The sequence below is a fragment of the Phyllopteryx taeniolatus genome, chromosome 3, assembly GCF_024500385.1.
Source record: "Phyllopteryx taeniolatus isolate TA_2022b chromosome 3, UOR_Ptae_1.2, whole genome shotgun sequence".
NCBI lineage: Eukaryota > Metazoa > Chordata > Actinopteri > Syngnathiformes > Syngnathidae > Phyllopteryx > Phyllopteryx taeniolatus.
In genome coordinates this window covers 29,568,275-29,591,299 of record NC_084504.1, presented here as the reverse complement: position 1 = coordinate 29,591,299, position 23,025 = coordinate 29,568,275, and the positions used below count along the sequence as shown (strand labels likewise).

Here is a 23,025-nt window from a genome sequence, read left to right as displayed (position 1 = left end):
ACGTGAATTCTTCCTCACCCATGTTTTATACTGCTCAAATCGCCTCTTGAAATGTATCATCCAGTTGCCCAGGGACTTGAGTGTGTCAGGTGCCAATTTCTTCCAAATAGCAGGGATCTGACCATTAAAAAGGGCCCGGGCAACTTCATCCAGCTCACTGCTCATGCCCACCTCGCCAGCCAAGGCCTACACACACCAGGCGATCAAAACCAAAGTTAGTCTGTGAGGGAGACAAAAAGACACAACGAGTGTGTGTCCATCCCTCTCACCCTCTGCAGCTCAGCCAGAGACCGTTTCATGCGGACCACGAGCTTGTTGAAGCGCTCCAGTTCTTGAAGAAGCACCACAGATGTAGGTGAGATCTCCGTGCCAAACTGCTTGCGGATAACATCCAGGTCAAATAACGCGGGCAACTTGTTCTGAATGTCCTGGGCCACCTGAGTGATGTACTCATCCCTGCTGATGCTTCCACCAGACTCACCTGAACCAGGGGAGGTTGTGATTTTGTAAAAAGCAACATACAATACAAATGAGGCAAATGGAAGGAAAAAAAAAAACTGCTACATCTTACCCGTCTGTGGTTGCAAGTCTATAAGATGCAACCACATGTCTTTGGCTGCTTGTGTGTAGTATCCTATCTCTGCATTGGAATGAAGACCCATCACCTCGGGGGTGTTTGCCAACGGCAGAGACTCAATCTCATCTGTAATCAATAATGAGTCGTAAATGCTGACTGCTGAACACTTATAAGGTAATATAGAAAAATGCAAATAAAAGCCGACCAATATATTTTGTCTTGGGTCCATTTGGAGGAACCTTGTAGTCTACTTCATTGTTTTTGAAGAAGTGAAACCGGCAAAAGTCATAAAAGAGGAAGTCTCCAAAATACTCATCCATGTAGACATTCAGGATCCTGCGGTCAAAACTATCTATGACTCGTCCACCATACATCACCTGTGAAATGTGTGCATTTTAATTTGCGGCAGAATTTCGAAAAACAAGTAAGAATGCATAAAAGCTTTCCCTAACCTCGCCGATAAGGTACTTGATACTCCCCCAGGGAATGTTGTTCTCTCTTTGTTTGTGAGCTTTGGTCAGGTAGGTGTTCAAGATCTCCAAACACACCTGTTGAGCACAAGTGCAACACTGAGGTAACTCAAAGCAGTCCAGCCTGGTCCAAATAGTTCTTTGTACCACTTACCAAGAAGTCCGACTCGCTGAAGTCATAAGGGACGTTCCAGCCAATTTTGCCGTACTTGCGCCTCTCTTGCACCACGGCATGGAAGAAAGACAGCACATAGACCAGGCTGCGGAAGGCAGAGTGTGGGCATCCAGTCATAGTCTCATGGGAGATTTTAGAGTAGGTGGCTCTCATGTTGAGCTTGAGACCATTTGGAGCCTCAGTGACAACCTGCAGCACATGACAGCATACAGGCTTTATTGGTGCGAAATCGCCGTATGTAAGAAGTAGGAAAGGGATAATGAATGCAGTTCGTGTTTCAAATGGCTCCAATTACCGGAGACAAATTCCTTGTGTGTTTTTTGGACATACTTGGCAAATATAGATGATTCTGAATCTGATTCTGATTCTGAAATAATACTGCTAAAAGTGAAGACAGTTGGTCATTTCACCTTAAGAGACTTTTGAAGAATGCCAATGGGAAAGTCATCGATTGGGTTGGTTGTCAACCAAAGGCGAAAGTTGGGGTGAGGTTTGGTGACCCTCTCGATGCACTTCTCCAAATCTTTCAGCCATTTCACCAGCAGATGGCAGTTCTGTAGCATCAACCACTGACCACGAGCTGCTGCCAGTTCCAGAAGGTGCAATGCAATCTTGAGAAGGAGAACAAAAAAGATTGCCTTCCACGTTTTGAGCTACTTCTGGAGTTTAAATAGTGGACATCGGTTACTAACACATCCAATAGCTGTAAGTGAGGTACGAGTTCTTCAAAAATTATTGGTGAGAATTATAAAACCTTTTTTTCATGACATTCGTCTAAAAAAAAGGTGATAATCCCTTAATGGTTCCACAAAGTATCGTGGTTGTCTCTTTCGTCTCATGTTCATGTCATTATTTGTGGGGTTATGTTCCGCTCTTCCATTTGTCATCTTTTCTTAGTTTTTTATTTTATTTTGGGGATAGTTGATTTGGTTGTTCCTTCCAGCATTTTTCTCATGAGTAATCCCTGTTTAGTTTTTCCCTTTTCTTGCTTTTCTGTACATTGCCCAGCCCTTGTCAGATTTGTTTGCTACTTTAGATTTTCTTCTGGTATTAACCGATTTTCTGAATATTAATACGTATCCTGTCCTACGTATCTGTATATATCAACGCCATGCTTTTGGGTACAGCCTTTCCTATTCAGAGGTAAAAAGGTGGGTAAATCCACAATGAACACAGATAAAACGAAGTTGCACGAAGGTCTGGGGAGTTATATGAGGTCCAACCATGAATCCTGTACTTGCCAGATAGCCATTATACCCCTCAGCAATTTCACCTTAAAAACATAAGAGCACCTGGTACTACCAAAGTGGTCTTATAAACGAATGGACCGTTTCTCCACTTAGATTCTGAGATCAGTTCATGTACAAGAGATACGGAAAATACAACCACGGTACCTTTTCCTGGCCTTGGCCCATTGCAAGGAACTTGAACTTGCTCCCAAAGCCAGTCCTGTCAGCTAGTTTCATAAGGTCAGCACCAGGGTCAGAGCCAGGGCTCAAGATGAAGACGATGGGGGAGAACGGAGTGCTCTGTTCATAGATAACGTCAAAACTGATCACAGGAGGTTGAACGTATCTAAGAAAGATAGGAAAAATATTGTTTTTACAAGCTTGTTCCCCCTATTTCTGCAGTGAAATACACAAGGATGTTGAATTGGTTAGATAAACGACACACCTCTCGCCCATGGTGACAGTGACATAGTCGGTGATGGCTCTGTAGACTCTGTCTACACGGAAACAGCGCAGCAGGAGCAGCTTCTGAAAGTCTGTTAGCTTCTCGTCATATCTCAGTGGCAGCAGAGCCTGTTCTGGTGCATCAAGGTCATACCACTGCGAACAAACACAAGGCCCGTTAGTCAGTCGATTGGGGAAAAGACGGCCGGTGATTCTCGCCATAAATAAGTAGCCACTACTTACAGACTGCCACTCTAATGAATTTCTGCTAACATCATCAGGCAAAGAGTCAAACTGCCCAGGAAAAAGCTCAGACAGTTTCACTACGTCTTCCCAGCCAGAATCAGTCAGCCAGTTACAAGTCTTTTGGCGCGAGCTCTTTTCCAGGGACAGATTACCTTAAACAAGAGAAAGACAGTCTGCTGTGAGTGCTAATGCTCACTGTGATGTACGCTAACCTATTAGGATGTAGTATATCACCTTTGATGAAAAACTCGAGTTCCTCCTGAGGTACTCGATCTTCTGCCTGCTCAATCTTGATGGTCATGTTGAATGAGAAGAGAAGCTTATGTTTCTCAAACAGACCTGTGAATAAAGTATCCCTGGTTATAGTGCGAAATAAAACAAATCGTTAACGTTAAACGTGCATTACCTGTGCAACCATAATTATAAACATTGTATGTCAGGCCGTTCATGATGTTATTCAGTCTTTTGGGCAGAGCTGCATTTGGTGGAGACTTGCGCAGGGAAAAGTCAAAGACTTCCAGATAAGAGGCGAGAGAATACTGGTACATGCTGTTTACCAGAGCCATTTCTGTCAGCGCAAAGAATAAAATAGCGCCGCGCTTGGCAGCTGGTCGGTAGCCGTTTCGGAGCACATCAATGTCCACTGATGTTGTCACAGCCAACTTAAGTTTCTCAAATACCTGATGATCACATACCGGCGGTAATCAGACAGTCAAACATGACGACCAGCTTGATGATGACATTCAAAGTATTCTTCCCCACTGAGACTTGGTGTTTGGCGAACTGACCTCGCTGGATTTGGACTTAGTTTCCTCCAGTGTATAGACCAGCTCTGTGTTATCCAACATGTTGCCCGTGGACGTGGCCAGCTCCCTGAGCAGGGTGTCACCGAGGTTCTTCAGCAGCTTCTTATTGTCGCTCGTCTCTTGAATCAAAAACTCACGCTGCTCTTCCAGCTCCTTCTTCTCAAAGCCCATTATAACACTGAGCAACTGGTCCTCCAGTCCCTTAAGGGTCACTACATGTAACGTGATGGAAAAATCTACGTATTAGCCGGGGACATAACGCACACCAAAATGGTTGTTGTCGAAACAAATGGTCTTACCGGTATAATTTATAACCATGGCTTTTCCAAACACAGATGGAGAAAATTTGGGGTTTCCCAGTTTAGTGTTGAGGTAAAGTCTGAAGTTGGGATCATAGTCCACCACTTTGTCACCTAGCATGACAACCTGCCTGCCCTCAGCTCCTTGCAAATTCTTCTCCAGGACATTGTCAATCACAGGGTCAATGTACTCATCTACATCTTGGAAAAGGAACGGGAACCCGTATTTAATGGCCATCTCCAGCTGTTTCAAGAAGTCTGGATCATTGAAAGATGAGATCTGCGGACAACATAAGGTTTCACTGTCACAATTTTGGGGGCTGTCTCTGATTCTGTGCAAAGTAGCTATTTTGAAAATCGTGAAGAGCAACACTGAAAGACACGTAAGAGTATAGGGCTTCTTTTTGTACCTTGAGGTTATTGCTTGCCTCCTTCTTCTTAATCCAGTTGAGAGCTTGCTGTTGAGGGTCGATACACATGGGGAAACGGCTGCCTCTGGTTGTGAGGATTCCATTCTGCACTGACAGTTCATCTGGGGGCAAGCCCTCTGACCCCCATCTGCAATAGTTTCCTTGAGGTCAGTGTGATGTCCAGCCAAAATGAAGACAAGAACAGGTAGTTCTTTCCAACCATGTTCGTGAGTTCTCACCTGCTGATTTCCACCTCATCTGTTAGTAAGTTGTCCACTTTAAAAGGTTGACTTAAGGGAATGCTTCTCTCCTGTACGTCTTCAACCCATGTTTGGTACACCATCTCATTCCTGAAGTCCCAGCTGAAGGCTCCCTCGTAGCTCAGGAAGGCAGCAGAGAGTAGACAGTCTCCGAGGAGACGCACACGCCGCTGCTTCAACTCCTCTAAATCGTGTGTCCACCTGAAGACAGAAACCACAAAAATGAATTTTAGAAGACAAATATGCATCTCTTATGGAGCGCTGCTTCGAGTTTTCGTTGCCATCTCACCTCACATTTTCAGAGCTTAAGCCTGAGATAAGTTTGTCAGCAGCTATTAATCTTCTCTCCATGAGCTCAGCCTCCTCTTGTAGTTTTTGTTTTTCCGCAATAGCAGTTTGATATTTGTCCCCGAGAGCCTTAAGTTCTCTCTGGATATTACTGAGCTCACTTTGAATGAGCTCCAGCTCTTTCTTACTCTGAAAGAAATTTCTTTCGAGGCGCGCCACCTGCGAAGTGCGAGTCATGTTACTGTTTATTCTAGAAACATAATTCTCTTTTCTGGTTTGACATTACTTTGTCCCTTTTAGGCTTTATCTCCCTGGCAACTTCACAGTAACCCACGACAGCCTCCACAAATTTAAACATTCCTGAGCCCGCTTTGCTGATGGCTTGCATTTCCTCAAGGCTGGTCCCAAGGGCTTTCAGGAAGCCTATGAAGCAGAATGCTCAAGGAAATCACAGCAGCAGACAGCATACTTAGCAATGCAAATTTGACCATCACATACAAGGTTATTTTCATTTATTAATCCAATTGAACTGATCAGGAAGTGGACCTACCTCTGACAGTCTTGACCTGATTGCCACTGATAGCATCACAGTCCATCTCCATCAGTGAACGCAGAAACCCAGGATCTGACATCATCGCCTTAGCGGCTTGCCAGCTAATTTCCTTTTTTTTACACAGCACCAGAATACACTCACACACCACCTGCACCTGCTTAGGGGGCTTTGCAAACGATCTGAATGAACGAGCAGCAGAAAATAAGGAGATGGCGGGATCAGAGCACCATTCAACTTCATGCTTTAAAATGAGTGTTGACCAGTTGATTTGGACAAGTCATCCTGTGAGTGAACACGAGAGGGTTTACCGGATCTCAGTGACATCAGATTTATCGAGGTCTTGTAAGGCAATGCGAGCTGCTTCTAATGCTGGTAAAGCTTCAGCCAGGGAAGTTTCTGCTTCTGCCTTTTCAACAGCAATCACTTTGTTTTGCTCTTCAATCTCTTTGGCTTTTTCTTCTGCCAGTGTCTTTTTCTCCTCAGCTAGAAGGAAGAGGTTTTTTTTTTAAATTACATGTGTGTTTTGTTAAAGAAACAAACAGCATGCTGTTTTTCAGCCATGACGTTGTTAGTGCTGGAGGTCTTCACTGACCCACAGTGGTATTTGAGGCAATCTCAACCAGCATGGTCTCACAGGCTGCAGACTTTTCAGCGAGGACCACCTTCTGCTCTGCCAGTTTAATGTTCAGCTCATCCAGTTGAACACTGGCTTCCTTCAGCTTATCCAACCCCCCCTCAAGATGTTTGCACTGCGCTGCAAGACAAACTTACTGTCAGTTTCCAACTGCAAACTTAAATGATACTTTTATTTATCATCCTCTTACCCAGAATATACTGGTCCTTTTCCTGCAGGAGGCCAGAATATGTGCTGATGAAGTCCAAGTAATTCTTTGGGGTTACAAAGTTAGCACGTCTAAGTTTTTGCAGGAACAGGATGCTGTAGTCTCCAACAGATTTATGGACCATGCAGACATGCTCGATAACAGCAGGTGCATGTTCCTTAGGAATCATTTCACTTTCACCTGTACAATTGACAAAAGCAAAGCACGCTATAAAGATCATGTAGAACAACAACAAAACAAGCAGTGGAGCAAGTAGTCAACCAGCCACCATATGCCAGCTACTATCAAAGACTCTCACAGTTGATTATACAAAGTATACCATCATCTTTTTCTTCTTTTCCTTTTGGCTTGTCCCGTCAGCACGTCATCCTTTTCCATGTAAACCTATCTCCTAAACGCATCCTCCTCTCTAACATCAACTGCCCTCATGTCTTCCCTCACGACATCCATCAAACCTTTCTTTAGTCTTCCTCTCGCTCTCTTGCCTGGCAGCTCCATCCTCATCATCCTTCTACCAATATACTCAATCTCTCTCCTCTGGACGTGTCCAAACCATTGAGCCGTTAACATTGCATCGTCAAAGAGAGAAAGTCATTTACACTACACTTTAGTGTGGTCAATAGGGGAATGACCAATAGTATCAATATATGAAAAAATAAACTGTTTATTGGCGATGTATTTTGCAGCTTAATTATGCTATTCTTCCTCTTATTCATGCTTTTTTTTTTTTTTTTTTTTTAATAATACAAAAATAAATTCCCACAGCAATTATAATGACCAATTATTCGCGAATTTGCGCAATTCACAGGGCTAGTCTCTATCCCCCGCGAATAGCATGGGGCCCACTATATAGCTGTCAATGGCAGTGAATAACGTGTTAAAAGAATACCATAGAAATATTGAATCTGAAAGGAAACTCAAGGTTTTCTAACAAATCTGTTGCTGTGTGCTCATTTAGTTTGAGCACTATTATGTCGATCCCCGGCGGCACGGTGGCCGACTGGTTAGCGCGTCAGCCTCACAGTTCTGAGGACCCGGGTTCAATCCCCGGCCCCGACTGTGTGGAGTTTGCATGTTCTCCCCGTGCCTGCGTGGGTTTTCTCCGGGCACTCCGGTTTCCTCCCACATCCCAAAAACATGCATAAATTGGAGACTCTAAATTGCTCGTAGGTGTGACTGTGAGTGCGAATGGTTGTCTGTTTGTATGTGCCCTGTGATTGGCTGGCAACCAGTTCAGGGTGTACCCCGCCTCCTGCCCAATGACAGCTGGGATAGGCTCCAGCACGCCCGCGACCCTAGTGAGGATAAGCGGCTCAGAAAATGGATGGATGGATGGATGGATGTCGATCCCTTATGATATTGAATACGTTTTTCTGGCTACAGCTTGTGGTTATTTGATTCAGTGTCTGGATCGAAACAAACCAAAATGTATGGATCTATGAAACTGATTGGCATGAGAGTACTAAACTAAGGTATAAATGTGTGCAACACCAACCGAGGAAAGACTCAGCGACAGCAAGTAGCGCCTGCGGAGGCCATGGCAAGAACCAATCTATCACAGTGTTGTTCATTAGTCCTGTAAAGGAATCACAATAGGTGACAAATTATTATAAACAATATTACAGTATATTGAAAAAAGAAATAATTTTCTAATTTTACCTGGAAAGTTTCTGCAGCGTGTTCTCAAGGTATCCCCGACAGGAGACATGCCTAAAACAATGTGCAGATTGCTGGCACTTTTATTGACAAAATATTGCCACACACTGTCTTTAGAAGGACCTGATCCCATTGTGAGGGCTTCTTCACGAAGTTGGTTGAGAACCGCTTCTTTCTCATCATCAGGAAACAATGCAGGAACAATACCTATCAGAAGACAGCATGATCACAGGGCAACAGGTCTCTTCTTTCTTAAGGGAACTAAATATAGTATGAACTGCAACATTAAGATGTCCAACCTGATGTAAGCATGTTGTTGATGAGTTCCAAAAAACCTTCCTCAGCAACATGAGCATCAGTGAAGAGAAACACTGTCTTCTTATTTTCAATGCCAAGCTTTAAATACAGTACTTTCAAGTCGTCACGAAAGCTTGACTCACAATAACCTCTGCTGAGGGTTATTTCAAAGACCTGAGGATTCAATGAAAAAAGCCATCTATTAGAACTTGAAAGGCCTACCCATCCACCTTCCACTTTTGGGCCGGAGATTACCGCCACAGTAGGTAACACCTACGGTTAGACACCTCAACAGGCACGGAACAATTGTCCCGCACCTCTCATGGGACGTGGTCAAAGTTTTGCCAGACATGAGAGTTTAAACTCCTGATAGGGGACGCAGTTAAGACGTTCCCAGCAGACTCTCACGAGACATTTGGGTGTGCTAGGTATGACTGCCGGTTCGCAAATATCTCTGGTGGTGATCAGTTAACGGTTGGACCTCTCGCATCACCCAAATGTCCAAGACATTCGCCCGCAAGTCCAATGGCATACCCACAAAATTTTTCGAACTGCAGCCCACGGTGTCCTGGGGTCAAGTGCACATATGGACACCATTTTTGCCTGACATGTCTGTTATGGACAATTCATGACAGGCAGAGAAGTCCAATAATAAAGCACAGGTTGTGTTCAGATTGTGTAGGAAGGTCCTTCCAATCAAGCCCTTCCAGGTCTCACTGTCATTGCCCGTGTGAGCATTGAAGCCCCCCCCCCCCACCACACACCAGGGGGAGGCTAGAAGCTAGACTTTCGTCCACTGGGGTGAACCCTAATGTAAGGTCACCGAGCCGGGGTGGGAGGGCAAGAAGTGTGTGAACGCCAGCTGACGATATCTAGTCAGAACCTCTTGACCTTGCACACCGGCTGACACTGCTTGCCTGCCAGAGAGGTGATGTTCCACATTCCCGGAGTCAGCGTCTGCAACCAAACACCAGACAGCCACTGTCCCTGCTTTCAACTATGACCAAGATCACCCAGCCCCCTTAACCCCTCCCACGGGTGGTGAGCCCAAAACAAGCTTAAAAGATGTAATTTCAAAGCTTTCAAAAGCTAGATGTCAACCGATTTTAATTTAAAACAAATAGTTTCACTACCTCACAGTCAGCAGTGAAGGCCGCAAGCCTGGTGATAGATTGCTTGCCGGAGCCTCCCACACCCACAAGCAGAGCATGACCACGATCAATGCGAACGATGCGGTGCACGCGAGTCAGATGTTCCAGGGCATCATCAAACAGTACCAGATTCATCCTCGACATTCTATCATTGTATTCCTCTAGAATTTCCTGTAGAATGCAAAAATGGTCTCTCAAAATCTTTTAAACTCCATTAAATTTAAAGTGATGCCATCATCATACCTGAAATAGAGCTTTAGAAGTTTCAAAGTCCTGTAAGTCCTCATAAACTCTTGGTTCTGTCTCACTCAAGGCTGTCCTGTAGTCTCCAAAAAGAACTGGGTCTCTCATAACATCCTCCATGTTGGCCTTGAAATGCTCCTCAACTAAGTTCTTTATAAGGCCCTGAACCTGTTTGGAGAAAAAAAATTAAATGATTATGATGTTATTTGATTAATTGTAGATTAATTCGGTCATCATTTATATTGTGGTGAAAAAAATGGATGATCATTGTTCAAATTTACCAGGTTTTTGTCTTTTTCATCAATGAGTCGATCGTGGAAAATCCTCAGACACTCATTTCTCCAAACCCGTACAAATATAGTCACTGTTGAAAATCTGTTATAAAGCAAAAATTAAGGCCACAGATAACGACACAATGTACAACACAACACAACACAATATCTGTCAAGAGAATTTGTTGCCTTTCGCAGACCTTGTAGTCTCGGTGAGTGTCAGTCCATTGTACACCCTCGATAGGTCTCGCAGGTTAAAGATGTAGTGAAACTTTGCTGGAGTCGGTGGCAGGTCTTTGACAAGGCTGTTGTACAGTTCCAGTGTGCAGAAGGTGACTTTATCACAAACCTTCTGTACCACATCCTCAAAGAGCTAAAATATTCAATCAAATGTATTATACATGCCATGAGGTGCATTGAGATCAGCATAACCTTTATGAAAAGATGCTACTCACTTTGGTGTGGCCTTTGATAATGGAGGAATAGATCAGGTGGAGAGACTCTACTGCTGGGAAAGGGATGCTGAAGACACTGAAGAGTGAAACGAAGCGGGTATCCACCTCGTTCCTCCCACCTCCTGCCTTCCCCATGGCAGCAATGAAGCCAAGATCCTTGAGAGTTTTGTAGGTGAGCTCTTTCCCTCGATCATAGATGCCTCCTCGGTCCAATAAAAGCTTCAGCAGTGCAATTGGCTGCTGTGTGCCATAGCTATCCACCTGGTCAAGAAGAAAGAATAGTTAAATAGCATACATTCACTTCAAACCCTACGGTCGAAGTAGATTGGAGATACCTTTGGCATATTCATGTCATCTATATAGACCAACAGTCTCTTGCCCATTGGAGGACCGTATATCTCTTTGGTCCTTTTCTCTACATTGGCCTCCAGGTTCCTCTGGAGGTCCATTGATGTTGTCCTGGATGAAAGGTTGATGGTCAAAGTAATCTGGTGGAAAACAACATCATCAGTAACAGCTACAGTCAGCAATGTAGTCAAACTTGGCTGGATTTTTAACTCACACTTGAATCTCCACTTAGGTTTTTCAGAAAGTTACTAATGGTCGCTGTTTTGGAGGTTCCCGAGTCTCCAACCAAAAGCACAGACCTCTTTATCTTCACCATCTGTTCCAATATCCAGCTGGTTCTGGTGGTGTCCACAGTTGGGACTGAGGCAAAGACGGAATGTTAGCGAGTCAAAGAAAAACAAGCTAGGTCAAAAAGCCACATTTCCGTCCGGCAGTATGTTTGGGTTTTGCTTCCATTGTAAAGGTTTCTAGAATATCTATCCCATACCATCCCATTTTTCCGGACCTTGTCTTTGGAGTACCGGTTCCAGACGTACATTGCAATACACTAGTTCTAAAAACCTAGTTAAACAAACAGCAGACCATTGATTGACAGAGAATTTTGATTTCGAAAAATGGGAAAGAATGGAATGGGCAGACTGAGAAGGAACAGAACTCTGGTAACTGTCGTGCTTGGTGGAAATGTGAGTCAAAATCTATACACATTTGGAATTGCTATATTTGCATATCCTCAACAATTAGCTCACAATGAACACGTACCCAGAATATCAGCAAACTTCATTTCAGGGTTGTGGACGTATTTGGTTACCAAAGAAGTCCAGGGAACCCACTTCTGCTTCGTGTCATTAAAATGGAAATCATATAGTGTTGGCAGGTGTCCTGTATGAATGATATCTATTAAAACCCACTAGAACCAACTCATATACTGTGAATAACACCACATTTTATGCACAACAACGTTTTCATTATATTTGATAACAAATGCTTAAACTAAAACTGTAATCTTCTTGAAGGAAAACACCATCAGAAGACCTTACACTTAGTGAAACTTTATATACAGTAAATAAATAATATGAAAGCTGCATCATCCAGTCAAAATTCATCTTTTACCTGGGATCTCACCAGGTCCAGCCAGTTTTTTTTCGTCACACACAGTGGTTAAGCCACAAAGTCTTTTGATTAAATCATCTAATTTTTCTCTTCCATCATCCACCAATGTTGCCCCAAGAGAGCAGTACAGAGCTTCCAAGAAGTAACACTCCAAGACTGAAGCACTTAGGTTCTCAGTTTCAAGTAGGGCATCAAGGGTCATGCAGAGCTGGGACACCTGAACATAGGTCCAACACAATAAGAATCACCGTCAGTTGTCTGGATCATGGATGATACTAACCTTCCCGCACAAATGAAGCTAAATAGGTTTCAAGAGAACATGTGATCATCCTACCATATTTAGATCAGTCTGAGGGACAACAGTCTTCAGTTTCTGCCCTTGTTTACCATCAACAATACCTTCCACAATCATGTCAATCAAGCTATGCACATACTTTTCAAAAAGGTTATTAAGTTCTTCTTGTTCCTAAATATATATATAAAAAAAGAAAAAAGAAAAGTTCAAGGATGACAGAAAGTGTGAATACAGTTCCAATACAATGAGGATAGTCTACTTTGACAGGTCTGTTTGTCAACCATTTCTGCCAGTATGGGGTGTATCGCAGGTTTTTGGGGTCCACAAAAACCATTCCACAGCGGGAGACGGTAGCAGGTGAGGCATACTGCAGATCTCCAACCTGCGATCAATGAAACAAACATTGCAAGTTATTAACAAATAGAGCATGTGTGTATGGCATCCGTAATTCATACAGACCTCAAACAGCATGGCACAGTGACCTTGTAAACGGATTCGTTCGCCATTAGCCAGCGTAAGAAGCTTGTTATCATCCATTACTGAATTCATGTTCTCCACCCACAGAGCATCCACATCCCCATCAAACAGGATATATCTGCGAGTTCAAGTTCATATGTTCATTGTAGGCTAAATTACAATATAATTTATATCAATACTTATCGTAGTAGACGAGACATGTTGTAATGTGATGTACTGTATGACCTTATCGCCATCAAATGTTTTAGTCTCACCTCCTCTCCTGTTTGTCAGTAGGCTTGTTGATGTCACGGAAAATGTTGGATAAGACTCCATCAGTCCAGTCCCGAGTGTCAGGATCCAGAATACCATACAGTTCAATGACACTCACAGCTTTGGGGTTCAGGGGATATAATTTAGTGTAAAATCCCAATCTGGTGGCAAGATATTGCTAGAATGAACACATATATGCAACAAAGAAACCTGACAGAAGTTTGAAGTTTTAAAACTGACTTGGTTTGAGCTTGACACAATGTGCTGATTACAACCGATTTCCCTCCACCTGTTGGGCCCACGATCATAGTTGTGTGTCGTGTCATCATAGTTTCGTACATTTGCACCACTTTATCCACCTGAAAGTGTGGAAAGGGTTTCACAAGACTCAAACTGAAGTTCATTATTATTTTGTTACTGTTTCAGCTGCATGCAGTGGAACCCCAGAAACGAATCACTATAACTGTGAATTACACAAACCTGGACAGGCAGCAAGATGTATTTGTTGTCTTTTAGATTGTCTTCTACAGCATCATTAAAGTTTGGATAGCGAACGCGAGGGCATTCCAGCCCTGGGAACAGGTCTGAGATCAGTCCGAGGAACAGCGGTACATCCTCAAATATAAATTTTGGCAGATTCATATCCCTCAAAGCTCGCATCAAGACCACATCCTACAGAGAAAGGAGGGAACCTCTTAAAAAGCTATTGTTGCATAGAAAGCTCATCTTTTGTTTGAAATAACAGTGACCATTGCATAAAACTGAAAATAATGGAATCAAGGAAAACAACATATTCATACAATCCTCTGGAGGAAGTTGCCATGCAGGATACAAATTCTTCAGAAATAATTAAAAGTTTGTTCAAGGACACATTTCTGTGAATATTTTTTGAAATGATAATACTTTATGATGATTTTACCTCAGTTATGTCTGGTGAGCCTCTTTTCAGTTCTCCTGCCATCACGAGGACAGATTTCAAAGCTCGCAGGCCAAAGTCGTAATGCGACTGCTTGGACAGCTGCTCTCGAGCCAACTTATAGAGTACAGTCATCTTCTTTGCAAGGACCTGAATTTTAAAAAAAGTGGGCAGAGGTCTTTAGTTCTTGAGGAGCATATGTGTATATGTGTTAAGTTGCTGTCTTGATATACATGCAAATAGTGGGACAGAAATGTGATCAAATTAGTCAATTAATCCATACTCAAGACTCACTTCCTATTCACTTGGTTTGCCATATCATTTGCCATTTTAATTGATGTGTTATGTTCTGTTATTTTTATTGTACTGCTTCATCTCTTTTGACTATGTTTGCACAGTGACCTTACGTTACCTTGGCCATTAGGAATCCTTCAGAAAAGAGCATGATCTCACAAATTTGTTGCAAGTCAGGCACAATGACCACCACAGGCCTGAAGAGAGCTTTGACGGATTCGGGCAGCTCTGTGCGCCCTGCGTAGCCGGGGTTCATGGTGATGAAGATCCCAATTCGGCTATCCAGGGTAATCTCATGACCTTCAAACTGATGTCCAAAACGACAAGGTGGGAGTTAGCGAAAGTACATGACAACAATCTTTAAAAATAAAAATCATAATGTATGCTAATTATGTAGCAAAGACTTGCATTAAATATTTTAAGGTACAGCATGAGAGCATTGCGAATGGTTTGGATTTGGGAAGAGATCACTGAAAGGACTGAGGCATCAATACGGTTGAATTCATCAAAGCAGCCCCAAGCTCCACATTGACACAGGCCAGACAAGATTTTCCCAACAGCCTGCACAAGGAAGAGGATGATTAAGGAAAACACATCAAACATCTGTAAATGGAAGCAATTGGATTTACATAAAGGCAAAACAATCGTCTCTACTGATTGCCAGATTAGTTTCTCACCATGTAGTCCATGCCTTCACCACAGTTGGTAACCACACAGAGCAGGCCCAAAGCTTTGGCCAGATCTTTGGTGGACTCTGTCTTTCCAGTACCAGCTGGTCCAGCAGGAGCTCCACCCAGGAACATGGAGAGAGCCTTCCCCACAAATACACACCCATACCAAGAAATTAAGAACTGTTTGTTTGCTTGAAGTGTTGCAAGTGTTCACGAACCTGTGTGATCGTGAGGTAGATCCGGTCTGTCAGGGGAGTTATAACCAATCGACCGTTCAACCCCATGTATTCGTAGCCGTAACTAAAAGATGCACTACACTGGCGCACAAAAAGATTGTCTTCATCCTGGACCCAGTAGAATCTTAATTGGCTTTCCCACTCGAACTCCTCAGCATCTGTTATACTGCAGAGAGCAACACAAGATTCAAGTTCACCTTGACACATACATGAAAAAGGCTGTAATAGTTGACAGTGGCAGTAGCAGGACCATACATTATGAGAGCTGTACCTGTTCAAGACAAAGCTGTCGACAATATCTCTTGCATGGACATCTATGATAAGGACAGTGTTGATCTTCCGTCTGTCATTTTTCTTCATAGGTTGCGTTATACGCGTTACCAGCTCATCAATCTGCTGGTGCATTTTTGTCGCATAGTTCTTTAGGGCATATTTTTCTCCTTTTTTCAAGTTGTTAAAAACATCCTCCACCTCCCATGTCCACCACACTTGATTTGTAGCCAGTACCACCATGCCCTGGAACAGCAACATCCAGTCCACCCTGCGTGACAAGGAGACTCATGGTGGGAAAGGTTTTACTACTCATAGACAGGGATAAAATGCTCACAATCTACACACACCTGCCTCTGTCCTCACAATAGCGAAAGATTGCTTCCTTAGTGACGAGTCGATTAGTTCTCCTCATCTCATGTAAAACTCCTGTCATCCATTCCTCCACCCTTCCTTTGATTTGGACGGGCTTTTGAAACTCCATCACTTCCCCCTCAGCAGACACCATGGCTCCTGCTGCTGTCTCCCCGCTGCTCTCCGAGTCAAACCGCAGAGATGCGATATTATCATACATCTTGTGGAATAAGGTGGTGACAGGGTGGAACAGGTTTCTCATACTGTATTTGATTACACACCTTAACAAATCATACCAGGGCAGGTTCAGTCATACTTTGAATGACAATGCTCTTCCACTCTTACCTTTATCATATGTTCCTGCACACAATCATGGTGACTACTCCCCAAAATGCTGAGCAGTTCATCATCAGAGATGAAGAAGAAACGTGGGAATGCATCCCGCTTCGAATCTAAGTAGTCGTTGAGACTCTTCTGGCACCTCTCTAGGTTCTCACTGAGGGTCTGCAGGTCCATTAGCCGGTTAGGAATCACGCAACAACGCTTAATATTTGGGTTGACCTGTGCGTCATTCATTATCTACACACACCCAAAAAATAAAATAAAAAAAATATATATATATATTTTTTAAAAAAAATTGTATACCATTCACAGTTCAGTGGTTAATTCTACAACCCCAATTCCAATAAAGTTGGGACGTTGTGTTAAACATAAAAAAAGAATACAATGATTAGCAAATCATGCTCAACCTATATTTAATTGAATACACTACAAAGACAAGATATTTAATGTTCAAACTGATAAACTTGATTGTTTTTTAACAAATAATCATTAACTTAAAATTTTATGGCTGCAACACGTTCCAAAAAAGCTGGGACAGGTGGCAAAAAAGACTGAGAAAGTTGAGGAATGCTCATCAAACACCTGTTTGGAACATCCCACAGGTGAACAGGCTAATTGGGAACAGGTGGGTGCCATGATTGGGTATAAAAGGAGCTTCTCTGAATTGCTCAGTCATTCACAAGCAAAGATGGGGTGAGGTTCACCTCTTTGTGAACATCTACTGTCCATAATATCATCAAAAGGTCCAGAGAATCTGGAGAAATCACTGTAAGGAAGCGGCAAGGCCGAAAACCAACATTAAATGCCTGTGACCTTCAATCCCTCAGGCGGCACTGCATCAAAAACCGACATCAATGTGTAAAGGATATCACCACATGGGCTCAGGAACACTTCAGAGAACCAATGTCAGTAAATACAGTTCGGCGCTACATCCGTAAGTGAAACTCTACTATGCAAACCAAAAGCCATTTATCAACAACACCCAGAAACGCCGCCGGCTTCTCTGGGCCCCGAGCTCATCTAAGATGGACTGATGCAAAGTGGAAAAGTGTTCTGTGGTCCACATTTCAAATTGTTTTTGGAAATTGTGGAGATTGTGTCCTCCGGGCCAAAGAGGAAAAGAACCAGCCGGACTGTTACGGATGCAAAGTTCAAAAGCCAGCATCTGTGATGGTATGGGGCTGTGTGAGTGCCAATGGCATGGGTAACTTACACATCTGTGAAGGCACCATTAACGTGGGAAGGTACATACACGTTTTGGAAACATATGCTGCCATCCAAGCAACGTCTTTTTCATGGACGCCCCTGCTTATTACAGCAAGACAATGCCAAACCACATTCTGCACGTGTTAAAAGAGTGAGGGTACTAGACTGGCTTGGCTGCAGACCTGTCTCCCATTGAAAATGTGTGGCGCATTATGAAGCGTAAAATACGACAAGAGATCCCAGACTGTTGAACAGCTGAAGCTGTACATCAAGCAAGAATGGGAAAGAGTTCCACCTACAAAGCTTCAACAATTAGTGTCCTCAGTTTCCAGACGTTTATTGAATGTTGTAAAAAGAAAAGGTGATGTAACACAGCGGTAAACATGACCCTGTCCCAGCTTTTTTGGAACGTGTTGCAGCCATAAAATTCTAAGTTAATGATTTGATAAAAACAATAAAGTTTTTGAACATTAAATATCTTGTTTTTGTAGTATATTCAATTAAATATCAGTCGAACGTGATCTGCAAATCATTGTATTTTTTTATTTAAGTTTAACACAAAGTCCCAACTTCATTGGAATTGGGGTTGTATTAATGTTAGGAAAACGCAACACTAACTTCTTTAAACTTTTTGTCAATGATGTCAAATTTTTTGGCTTCCTCTGGTAACTGTGAGGAAATATCACCACCAATGAATATGCTCTCCAAGTACATCCATTTCCGTTGTACCAGCAACCAAACCTGTGTCAGATATTTTTTTATTTCAAACATTTATCGATCTAGCGTTAATGGGAGATTAAGCCACAGTGTCTGACCTCTATGGTTTCACTGATAAGAGACAGGTCTTTCTCCCATTGCTGTATGGTGCCTAGGAAAGGTCCAACAAAACGACTGCCAGCCATGCTCTGCAAATTCATGGCATCGTTGTCCACAATCAACAGGATCTCATCCACTGCACCCAAGACAGCACACTGCTGATGGGGACCTTTACTATAGGGTTGTATAATGAATTGCATGTTTCCCCAGGTTTCTACCACCTCTTTCACACCCTGAGAGAGACATACAAATATTTATAGATCATCATCTATCTTTTAAAATCCTTTGTCCAATTTTAATCCTTTAGAAAGAACAAGTCTTACCTTTTCAATACCAAGCTCTTTCGAAGCTGAAGTAACAATTTCCCCTATTACATCGGCATATTTATGAAGCTCCATTGCAAACATGTTCTCAAGAGTGAAGGTGCTAGGGTTCATGTCAAAGCTCGTACCAGTCCGATCCATCAATTCCTTCCAGTGTCTGTTGGAAGAAATGTTTCAGTTTGGTTGTGGGTTATTTAATTACCTCTGATTCTGTGCATTTAACGTGTAATATATGTCATGTCAGTTTTTTGTTTTTCTGTCAGTTGGCTCTTAACTGTGTTTTTTGTTTTGTTCCTTTTCAGTTGCACGGTGAGCTGGGTGGAGTGACCAAGGACGCGCACCTGGAACGTATTGTTAATCAGCTCCCAGTCTTAAGCTTTGCCCCACACTAGGAAGAAGCCACAGCATTCATCTTGTTTCCTTATTTGAGTCCCACTGCAGTCATGTATTCTATTTGACTCCAGTGATAATTTTGGTACCACTCCCTGTTAGATACTCCCCATTTTTTTCCCCACTTGTCCCATGAGGTTTTGGGGAACTGATCCAGGACTCTACAATCTCCTATACAGTGCAGCACGGTGGCTTGAGATTTAGTTGAATGATGCGTACATTCCAAAAAGGCAGTGCAAAATAACATCAAGTTCACACGTGAGGATTTCGAAGGCAATAAGTTGCCTTTTCTGGACCGTGATGTCCACATTGGAGACTACAGGGCCCTCCATGTTGGGGTTTCCAGAAAACCCACGCACACTGACCAATGAAAAACAAACTGGACATTATCCATACCCTACAACAAAGAGCTGATAACGTTCCAGCCAGTACAAAGGCCAAAGAGAAAGAGCTGCCGGCTCTAATTGTTGTCTTGTGGTGGAACAAACACTATGAGTGATCAACCCAATATTGAGTTACTCCCAAACTGCACACAAATGACCTTTCCCCATCAAGGAATCAGTGTGTAATGCCAAAATTTCCCTGTGTGATGAGAATCAGGGGGTCACAGTTCAAGTCGTGGTGCAGAGGAAAAATGAAAAAATAAAATAAAATGGCAACTAGTTGCTGGAGAAATACTAGTCTTTTCCTGACTGCTGTCGAGATGCCCTCATTGAGTAAGGCAACAAACCCAACTTTCAACCCTCGCTCAAGAGGTGCAGCCCTATTTGGCCACCTCTTCACTCTTATCTCTCTTTCCATGCCTCCATTTGTGGTAACAAAAAAAAAAAAAAAAGTATATACAGCAGTGTACATTGAATTCTACCTTCATGGATTAAAATAAGCATAAATGAAAAATAAAATGGGAGTTGAAATAAAGGGGGTGTAGCTGTCATAATAAACCCCTTCAAGTTTGGGGTACACTTCCACACTGACCTTTCTCTGAGGGCTTCATTCTTTAGATCCAACAGAAGAGGAAGTGAATCTCTGAATTCTTTCATTCTGCCCTCTAGGATGCAGGCCACACGTAGTGATCGCACATCTTTGGGCAACTTTTTCAAATCTTTGATAAATCCTTCAGTACCCTCCTGGAGCAAGAGGATATTTAAGTCTGCCCACAAGGTCTGAGACCACTTATTTTTTGTAGCCTGTGAAGCAAAATAAGGATCCAAAGACATGAGGTGTGCCAGAATTTTGAGGGTTATCACAGGTTTTAAAATGAAAACCCTTTAATCCGACCTTTTGCTCCTGATAGATGTCATAAACCAGCCTGAAGCCATTCATGTCTTTTTGTATGCTGACAATCTCTGGATACACAGTGATGGGAAGGTCCAACAGTTTCTCAGCATTAGCAAGGTCCTGCCGTCCCTCCACCGCCTTGGTAAGCTCAGCTTCATATGACTCCATTTTTGATAGGCCTGGAAGGAAAAGAGACCAATGCTATTTCCTTGAAGAATATTCAAAATATTATTGTGATGGTTATAGACACATTTCCAAATACCTTGATCTAAATCCTCTCCAACAGCTCCAGGACCATCCATATTAAAGTTTCCAACAAAGATGGACAAATTCTGCTGAAACTCTTCAGTCATCCCCTTGGTAGTCTTTGATAATGGAATTGTAACCGTCAATTTTGGTAGTGGCTGAGGTGAAAATATGCAATTGCAGTAGGTTCTAACCTCTTTAAATGACATCTTGACATGTGTTAAACTCCGATCCACTCGTTTGGATTCTACAAACAGCTCACTCCAAATCTGGTTAATATTTTCCATTAGTTCTATTTCCTCCTCTACAACCTACACATAGGGGGCAAACTCAGGAAGTGCAAAATTTGAAACATAGTGATCATGAAATTGTAAGATTTAAAAAGCCCTGAACTACAGTACCTCCACTTTGTACATAGCCAGTGTTCTGTATCTTTCTTGAATATCTGTGATGCTTAATGTCACATTTAAAGACATGTCTCGAATGTCTGAGATAGTCCCAAGGACATTCTTCAAGTTATCAAAAGTATCAGGACTCTGTTTAAGCTTCTCCGAGAGTTGCTGTTGAACACACGACATAAGATAGGAACTTTACCTGCTGTACATTAGTAAGAAGGTACCAAAGTTAGTCAAATGAGTCATATTTAGTGAAGCATAAATCCACATTACCATGAGTTCATCTTTCAAGTTGAAGAGTTCTTCTTTAGCTGATTTGTTGAGAATAATCCCCAGTGAACTGATCCAGGATTCTGCAATCTCCTGCACAGTGCGGCCCAGTGGCTCGAGGTTTAGTTGAATGATGTGTACATTCTTAAAAAGAGACTCCAGTACTACCCTCTGATTTATTTGAGCATAGAACTGCAGCCTCTGATCATACATAACACATGATGGGTTTGCCTCAGCAAACTTTTCACAGACTGTGGCATTGTCCTTTTCCCAAAGAGGCCGGTACTGTTTCCAGTGGTTGAGGTACTGGTCTACAGAAAGCATCAACTGCTGAATATTCTGCGATACAGCAAGGGCACTTTCATTGATTTGAGGATGATAACAAACTTCCTCGAAGAAGCTAAAAGTCACAAAATCATCACCGCTGACTTGTTGTGGAGGGCACTCAATGCAGCTTCCACTCATCCAACGCACAAACTCCTGGAACAGAAACATGGGTGTGGATCAGGCCACGCAGCTATTATTATAACAGCACACTTAAGTGTAAAATGTCCAATGGTTCACAGAAGAGGAAATAATGGTCCTACTTTGGTGCTCTCGACACACTCTCTGACACACTGTATAAGTATTCGGGAGATCTCATTTGTTTTGGGCTGCAACAAAATTTTGGGGGGAGAAAGGATGGCATCAACACGGAAGAGAGGAGTGCTCCCCATCAGCACAACATTGAAAGCCTTGATGTTCCTAAACGTGAAAATTAACAGAATGTTTGTTGCAGAGAACAAGCCACATGTCGCACGATCGTTCAAATACAATGATTGAAATGAGAATGTTACATGTTCAATAATTGTTATAATACTTGTTACAGCTCACTGGATATTACCTCACCACCATGTTAATGAGAGCATCGTGCACCTTCTGTTCCCAGTATGCATAGTAACTTGACATACTGTTGGACTTGCCAGTGTTCGTTTCCAAGATCAAGTGTTCCACCTTAGAGATGACTGGTCCAATGTCAGCGTATTTGCTTCTTAACAAATTTACTGTCTTGATCCGTTCTCGATCAATACATTCATAAAACTCCCTGACACCTGAAAAAAAAATGTGTACGACTACAATCACTATGATTCATGGCATTTGATTAAAACGTTTTAATTCAACATACTTGGTAAAAGGTCTGACTTATATGGAGCTGGGCATTTCAGCAGATCTGCCATCATTATGGATTTCAACTTTGCTTCAATATCGAGCTCGTTGTTCTGTATTTGATTAACAACTGACTCAAACTTTGAGAGCTCCGGGTTGCCATTGTTGATGAAATCTGCAATTGCTAAATTCAAACATACAAACAGAAGTCTCATCCCATCTAGAACGTACATGTATGAAATCATAGCAACATTTTAGCACCGTACCCAAGGAGTTCCAGTTCAGTCTTTTGCATCCCGGAAATAACACTGTTTCCACTCTTTTGATGTTTTGAGACAACATGGCAATTTTTGCATCACTCAGACTATCAACTGTAGAGTTGTAACGGCTGACAAGCTTGTATAGTTCTTCACTGTACCTAAATCCAATGTGAAATGCGGAGGTTAAAGTGATGTGCGTTTTTGTGGTGCGTCCTTGTCTTTGGCAAGTCTGACTACCTTATAAAGTTGGACTCCTGTAGAGTCACGTTTCGAGCCACCTCGGACATGGAGAAAGACATTGAAATAAAGTTTTTTGTTTCTGCAATTGCTGTCATGATCTCTTGTGGAAAGTTTAAACGGTATCGCCTATCCCTTTGTCCCTTGATGTCAGGTTTGGCTGGGACGGCCTTAAAATTAGAAGGAAAAAAACAGTAGAGGAAAAAAAAGCTGTATTATT

The 23,025-nt window shown here is 42.5% G+C and overlaps 1 protein-coding gene across 1 annotated transcript in view; it reads right to left on the bottom strand.

Annotated features, from left to right (window-relative positions):
• The window catches only part of LOC133475488 (dynein axonemal heavy chain 10-like), a 33,526-nt gene that overhangs the window by 1,569 nt on the left and 8,932 nt on the right, over window positions 1-23,025 (bottom strand). The window contains exons 11-72 of the mRNA XM_061768400.1: window positions 22,806-22,975; window positions 22,575-22,726; window positions 22,328-22,492; window positions 22,046-22,253; window positions 21,750-21,906; window positions 21,166-21,642; window positions 20,899-21,057; window positions 20,692-20,808; window positions 20,514-20,616; window positions 20,252-20,430; window positions 19,949-20,160; window positions 18,584-18,740; window positions 18,260-18,493; window positions 18,063-18,185; window positions 16,242-16,475; window positions 15,893-16,116; window positions 15,544-15,813; window positions 15,255-15,438; window positions 15,043-15,177; window positions 14,774-14,926; window positions 14,484-14,672; window positions 14,075-14,221; window positions 13,636-13,827; window positions 13,396-13,514; window positions 13,158-13,316; window positions 12,886-13,021; window positions 12,686-12,808; window positions 12,466-12,597; window positions 12,132-12,348; window positions 11,781-11,900; window positions 11,236-11,381; window positions 11,009-11,161; window positions 10,674-10,934; window positions 10,419-10,591; window positions 10,228-10,321; window positions 9,947-10,114; window positions 9,686-9,874; window positions 8,555-8,726; window positions 8,259-8,462; window positions 8,095-8,175; window positions 6,582-6,779; window positions 6,350-6,511; window positions 6,066-6,240; window positions 5,755-5,936; window positions 5,491-5,627; window positions 5,206-5,423; window positions 4,896-5,117; window positions 4,657-4,804; window positions 4,247-4,526; window positions 3,930-4,159; window positions 3,548-3,821; window positions 3,376-3,480; window positions 3,139-3,293; window positions 2,897-3,051; window positions 2,617-2,797; window positions 1,633-1,833; window positions 1,202-1,411; window positions 1,030-1,125; window positions 783-954; window positions 572-703; window positions 270-481; window positions 19-186 (exon numbers count right to left, since the gene is read on the bottom strand). Of these exons, the coding sequence (XP_061624384.1) occupies window positions 19-186; window positions 270-481; window positions 572-703; window positions 783-954; window positions 1,030-1,125; window positions 1,202-1,411; window positions 1,633-1,833; window positions 2,617-2,797; window positions 2,897-3,051; window positions 3,139-3,293; window positions 3,376-3,480; window positions 3,548-3,821; window positions 3,930-4,159; window positions 4,247-4,526; window positions 4,657-4,804; window positions 4,896-5,117; window positions 5,206-5,423; window positions 5,491-5,627; window positions 5,755-5,936; window positions 6,066-6,240; window positions 6,350-6,511; window positions 6,582-6,779; window positions 8,095-8,175; window positions 8,259-8,462; window positions 8,555-8,726; window positions 9,686-9,874; window positions 9,947-10,114; window positions 10,228-10,321; window positions 10,419-10,591; window positions 10,674-10,934; window positions 11,009-11,161; window positions 11,236-11,381; window positions 11,781-11,900; window positions 12,132-12,348; window positions 12,466-12,597; window positions 12,686-12,808; window positions 12,886-13,021; window positions 13,158-13,316; window positions 13,396-13,514; window positions 13,636-13,827; window positions 14,075-14,221; window positions 14,484-14,672; window positions 14,774-14,926; window positions 15,043-15,177; window positions 15,255-15,438; window positions 15,544-15,813; window positions 15,893-16,116; window positions 16,242-16,475; window positions 18,063-18,185; window positions 18,260-18,493; window positions 18,584-18,740; window positions 19,949-20,160; window positions 20,252-20,430; window positions 20,514-20,616; window positions 20,692-20,808; window positions 20,899-21,057; window positions 21,166-21,642; window positions 21,750-21,906; window positions 22,046-22,253; window positions 22,328-22,492; window positions 22,575-22,726; window positions 22,806-22,975 (11,001 nt within the window). The remainder of the gene's footprint in view (window positions 1-18; window positions 187-269; window positions 482-571; window positions 704-782; window positions 955-1,029; window positions 1,126-1,201; window positions 1,412-1,632; window positions 1,834-2,616; window positions 2,798-2,896; window positions 3,052-3,138; window positions 3,294-3,375; window positions 3,481-3,547; window positions 3,822-3,929; window positions 4,160-4,246; window positions 4,527-4,656; window positions 4,805-4,895; window positions 5,118-5,205; window positions 5,424-5,490; window positions 5,628-5,754; window positions 5,937-6,065; window positions 6,241-6,349; window positions 6,512-6,581; window positions 6,780-8,094; window positions 8,176-8,258; window positions 8,463-8,554; window positions 8,727-9,685; window positions 9,875-9,946; window positions 10,115-10,227; window positions 10,322-10,418; window positions 10,592-10,673; window positions 10,935-11,008; window positions 11,162-11,235; window positions 11,382-11,780; window positions 11,901-12,131; window positions 12,349-12,465; window positions 12,598-12,685; window positions 12,809-12,885; window positions 13,022-13,157; window positions 13,317-13,395; window positions 13,515-13,635; window positions 13,828-14,074; window positions 14,222-14,483; window positions 14,673-14,773; window positions 14,927-15,042; window positions 15,178-15,254; window positions 15,439-15,543; window positions 15,814-15,892; window positions 16,117-16,241; window positions 16,476-18,062; window positions 18,186-18,259; window positions 18,494-18,583; window positions 18,741-19,948; window positions 20,161-20,251; window positions 20,431-20,513; window positions 20,617-20,691; window positions 20,809-20,898; window positions 21,058-21,165; window positions 21,643-21,749; window positions 21,907-22,045; window positions 22,254-22,327; window positions 22,493-22,574; window positions 22,727-22,805; window positions 22,976-23,025) is intronic.